At 33.6% G+C, this 5,629-nt stretch overlaps 1 protein-coding gene across 1 annotated transcript; it reads right to left on the bottom strand.

Annotated features, from left to right (window-relative positions):
• Positions 1–1,927: 1,927 nt before the first annotated feature.
• On the bottom strand, positions 1,928–3,251 carry LOC106717207 (NADH dehydrogenase [ubiquinone] iron-sulfur protein 8, mitochondrial). Its single transcript, XM_014510942.2, has 2 exons — positions 2,959–3,251; positions 1,928–2,361 (listed from the first exon to the last, which is right to left on the bottom strand). The coding sequence occupies exons 1-2, from the start codon at positions 3,239–3,241 to the stop codon at positions 1,928–1,930; spliced, it is 717 nt and encodes a 238-aa protein (XP_014366428.2). The 5' UTR covers positions 3,242–3,251.
• Between the last annotated feature and the right edge of the window lie 2,378 nt (positions 3,252–5,629).

The following is a 5,629-nucleotide window of genomic DNA, read 5'->3' as shown; positions in this document are numbered from 1 at the left end:
GAAGTGGGAGTTACCTAAAACTCGACTTTAAATTCAAAATTACTTTGAATTTATATCTCAACTTTTACCTTAGAATGAATATCTAATATATAAAATTCTCGTGTCACAGTTTTCGTTCCCGTACTCTTCCGAAACGGCTTGACTGATTCTCATGAAATTTTGTGAGTATATTGAGTAGGTCTGAGAATCGGCCAACATCTATTTTTCATACCCCTATAAAGTTTTTTTTAACTGCGCGCGGACGGAGTCGCGGGCGACAGCTAGTGTTATGTATAAATAGCGTTTATATCTACGAATATATAAGACATCGATATAAGACAAATAAGATGTTTCTATGCAGACTAGTTAAGACATTCAGTAGTTCAAGTAAACCGTGGAACATTTCACTTGAAAATATCTACATTCATTTCAAGTGAGATGGCAAAATATAAATTCCTCTGGCTTTTCTCTCGCCCGCACTAGAAAAGTTTTGAATAAAATTGCATTCAGTACTTGTAAGAAAATAAAAGACATCCATCGTTCATTTTATTTTATTGTATACAGCTTAGATTGTCTCGTTCTTTAGAGGTTATGTTAAAGTTACACAAAGGTCCAGTATTCGAATATCGAGTTAGTATATTTGTATGAATTCCTCAAAGTTAACCTAGCACGAATACTTGTTACAATCTTCGTATTGAAAACTAGCTATTGCCCGCGAATCCGTCCGCGCGTAATTTAATAAGAACATAATAAGTAGCCTATGTGTTCTTCCAAACTATACATCATACATATATGTCAAATCACATCGAGATCCGTCAAGCCGTTCTGGAGATACATTCAAACAAACATCCATCTATCCATCCATCCAAACATTTGCATTTACAATATTAAGATTTGTATGTATTTTTTGGTGTACTTTACGCCCGGTATGGGCGCTGAACTAATTTTAAAACAGATTTTGTCAATGACGATACGATAACGATTTTCACAAATATTCGTGCTAGGCCCACAGATCAAAAAACCTTTTTCGGGTTCACAATGAATTTCACATTTACATATTCCCTTTTATTAAAACGATAATGCTTTATTTAAATTCATTTAATTAAGCGAGTTGATAATAAAATGAAAAAAGTTCAAGTAAAAGATAAAAGAAGAGGCCCGACAGGGCTAATACAATAATTGCGAGGGAGTTTACAAACAAAATTCACATAAGAAACCCACATGCGTCTGTTGTAAACACATTCTATTGTTGTGCTTATAATTTTTGTTAGGCAGAAAGTAAATGTTGCATTTTTATAATCTTTGACAAATGTCAGACGGTTACATACCCTTTATAATTTTAACCATAATATAAAATTGTCTTTTTTGCGTTATTGTTAAGGAATAGCTTTTTATTTAGTAATTTTGAATAAAAAGTTGAGTAACAAAATATGTTTTTAATTCATGGTTATGTTATAAAATATATTTGCAACGTTAATTTACATAAATGATTTATGAACTCCTCAGGTCGCTCAATAAGTACTCTTGCTTTAAATTTTCCTCTCGAAATTTTGATGGAATTACGTTCCCATAGGGCGTTGATGTTTAAATAATAAATTCTTCAATCGCTTCCACTTTTATTGGTAACGAGAAATTAAAACGATCTTTTTATTAAATTGAAAATGACATTTGCTTCTGTTTATAAGTATTATTATCGAAAATATCTTGAATTTTAAACCTAATCGTTACTATGTACTTATCACTATACCACAAAATGTATATAACTTTATTTATATACTATTATGTATATTCGGCACTATAAAATTTGAAGACCTGTGACATGATTGAAAAAAAAAATAGAATTCAAGTACAATTATTAAATATCATTAAAAAGTAATGAGATTCATAAAATGAACAATGAAAATTCAAATAAAAGTGTAAACATAGACCTAAAAATGTTTAGCTAACTTTAGCGATACAGATGGGTATCTCTAATACTACTCGCTATTTCAGGCTCCCAGCGATCTCCATTTCCCAACAACTTCTCTTTGTTGTAAATTAATTCTTCGTGCGTTTCTGTAGAATATTCAAAGTTTGGTCCTTCAACGATAGCGTCAACGGGACAAGCTTCTTGGCAGTAACCACAGAAGATGCATTTAGTTAGATCGATATCGTATCGTATAGCTCTACGGGAGCCATCGTCACGTTCTTCTGCGTCTATTGTAATAGCTTGTGCTGGACAAACAGCTTCACATAGCTTGCAAGCAATGCATCTTTCTTCACCAGTAGGATACCTTCTCAATGCATGCTCGCCGCGGTAACGAGGTGATATCGGCCCTTTCTCGAAAGGATAGTTAATTGTTGCTGGCTCCTTAAACATATGACCCAATGTAACTGCGAAGCCTGGAATAAAATTGTCGTATACACAAAGAGCTATCAAGATAAATTTCTAATTTTTACATTTTCAAAACGTTACATTAAAACTTATATTTGTGATTTATTAACGTTAGTTTTAAGCTAAATAAATTTTAAGCTAGATAATGGAGATAGATTTTCTACCTCATCATCTCCCTGGCCTTTTCCCACTCACGTGGTGTCGGCACACATGGTTTTATAAACCTTAAAGTTTTGGCTGAAGTTTTTACGACCGGTCGAATACCTGTCGCCAACTCTACTCGGGAGGAATTTCTTAAAATTAAATATAATGTAAACTAAATAATTCAAAATTACTACTACTTATTATTATTAATATAGATTTTCAATTTATTATTTATTTATTAATTTCAGAAAAAAGTCCAGGTTCCTCACAATAAATATATACCATAGTTATATTACTGAATAAGCCTTAGTTTTATAATTTATAGTTTAGTAATTTAGTTACAATTTATAGTAACATCATAGACTATGTTCTACTTCAGAAACATAGTGACGTTCTACTGCTAGTAGGTGCAGTAAACTGATTTGCTGCTGAATAACACGCTATTATGTTAGTTTGATTACCTCGTGCGAGTTCTGTCCAGAATACAATTTGACTAGCGCGGTCTACTATATCCTTGCCGCCGGATTTCGGCGGAACATCATTGATATATACAAAGGTAACGTCGTACTTTGTCCTCGGCTTGCAGAAGTTGACAGGGTACGCCGGTGCGCACGGATTGAAAGGTACACAAGGTGGAGTTTCTTCTTCGGGACATTTCCCTTGGCTGTAACGACGAATACATTTCGTACTTTTCAACCTATCGAATTTTACGAGATTAAAAATAAAATTCCTCGCAGCAATCATTTTTATGTCAGTTCAAATTGACCAAATGACAAATACTGTTTTGTTTTTTTTTTTTAAGGTAGCGTCCAAAATGTCTATTTTACTTTCGACCTCTTTCGACATATTTATACTATTTTGTGATATTTTTTTTTTACCTTGTTTTGTAGTTCTACTCAGAGTCCTTAAATGATGACTAAGGGAGTCCTTTTATGTAGATATAATATGAAAAATTTCATTTACTACGCGACTCTTTTAACCATTCAATATTTTTTTTCTTTTTTCGCAGTCACTTTATATATCGTGCAGTCTGTGTATATCATATCATAAGCATATCATAATTTAAAATACCATGTGATAAACTTGTAATCCGTAAAATAGTTTATACAAAGCCTTTACAGAGCTCATACAATCATCGTTTGTTTCTATTTCATTTTATTATTGTATGGAACAAGGTTATAATGCAAACGCTGCATGAATAATGAATAGAGCGCATTCGAGCAAAACAATTATGTAATGTAGCTATGCAAATCTGGTATTCGCTTTGTACCTTCAGGTACTAGTCTAATTGGTACATCGGAATAATTAATATCTCGGGGCTATGATGCTAATTTCATTATGTGATAGCCATTAAGGCAAGTACGTAAAATTAAATTCAAAACATAGAATACTGTGTACTAAAACTGTAATAGGTCAGTGTCCGGTGTCACTAGATAAAACTATTACTGATCTTTATTAACGGCTACCCAACAGAATTACAAACACTCTGTCGTGATGTGTGTAACATCGTACCCGCGCTGAAACGGCTTTACAGAATTTTTTACTGTTTTAACTTGTACATTGTACACTTGTACAGAATTGTACTGTCAATGATAATAACAGGAATGACTATATCGACGCTGGAAAGCGTAAACGCTGTAACCCCGAAAGTATGAACTTTACAGGAGAGCCAAAAAATGATAACTCGTGAGCTGATACGCCTACAAGCATGCGGTATTTAGCAATTTTGTGTAGTTTGTGCTAACCTATAATAAAATCATTATCGTTTGATAATGGTTGAAATTATTAACGTGTGAAAAACATATTCGCCATTTCAAGGGTTACAGCGTTTATGCTTTCCAGCGTCGATATGTTTATACAGAGATTTTTGTCTCAGAAACCTACGATTAGCTTTAGGCTTTAGCTTAGACATTCAGTATAAAATAATCAGCAATATTACTCGTAAGTGTTGATTTTCTACCAAGTACATAAGTAACATGTACATAGATGTTAGCTTTGATACTAAATTAGTTAATCTTGGTTAGCTTGTGATTTTCCTGCGTAAACAAATTGAAATGTTACGTAATGATAAGCCAACTATTTTACCACGTTACTCTGATATGTGCATAATTAAGTACAGCACAAATTTACCTGAATTCTCGGTTCGTTCGAAATGTTGTTTTAAGTAGTTGTTAATTTAAAAAATCAATAAGCTTGATAACTGTGAGACACTACTAGAAAAATACGATTCCTATGTGATAATCACCAAGATAGGTTCAAAAGTTTACGCTTTCGATGGTCACAAAGAAATATAAGTCTTTTTAAAATTTCATTCGATAAAATAGACTGAAAATTTGGCTATAAAAAAGGTAACAAACCTATTATTTCTTTTAAAATAAACGGACACCGCAAGTAATGTTTTGATGGAGATACTCGTACCATAAAATGAGCATCAAAGTAACACATTTACGGTTGATTTTTGAGTCTAAAATCAATTTTACAAAACATTTAAAGTGATAGGTCCCGCAACAACAATATTTGTTGGGTGGACGAATTGGCCGGTTCGACCGGTGCAATACCACGACCACACAGAAGACAGGCGTCAAGTGGAAGCAATTCCGCATTTCATCTGATGAGTGTGGTACCGGAGGCCTAATTTTAGTCCTCTTTCCCTTCCCATTATTAAGAAAGAATGGGAAGGGGAAGTGGATTCAGCGGAAGAGGGGACGCATAGGAAGGAGAAATATCCTCTTTCTCTGCGTCCCTTTCTCCGTTCATTAAAGGTAGGCAACGCATCTGCATTTGCGGATGTCTATGGGCAACGATCGCCTCGCTATTGTGGCGAATCCAGGTGGCCATTTGCTCGTTTGCCACCTTATGATATAAAAAAAAAACATATCGTCATCATTGTCATTATCTTTGACAACACAGAGATAGCAATATATTTTAAACGGAGGTTTTGGACTCAGAAAATCACGGCTAGTAAATCATAAATACATTTAGTACGCATTAAGCAGAACAAGTTTGTGCACCGCTTACTAAAGCTTTATTTTAGTTTTACGGGTTGAATTGTGACTTTAATGGTGAGTTGTGTTTCCTTTTGTACTATATTTTAGTTATAAATAAAGTGCAAACATATTATCTTCACATTCA

Source organism: Papilio machaon, chromosome Z (assembly GCF_912999745.1).
Source record: "Papilio machaon chromosome Z, ilPapMach1.1, whole genome shotgun sequence".
Classification (NCBI taxonomy): domain Eukaryota; kingdom Metazoa; phylum Arthropoda; class Insecta; order Lepidoptera; family Papilionidae; genus Papilio; species Papilio machaon.
This window is presented reverse-complemented; position numbering and strand designations above follow the sequence as displayed.

Excerpts from the sequence above, each read along its gene's own strand:
- LOC106717207 (XM_014510942.2), bottom strand. The coding sequence starts at position 3,241 with ATGATTGCTGCGAGGAATTTTATTTTTAATCTCGTAAAATTCGATAGG. Across the intron at positions 2,362-2,958 it reads CTGGACAGAACTCGCACGAG|GCTTCGCAGTTACATTGGGT; the intron begins GTAATCAAACTA and ends ATTTTATTCCAG.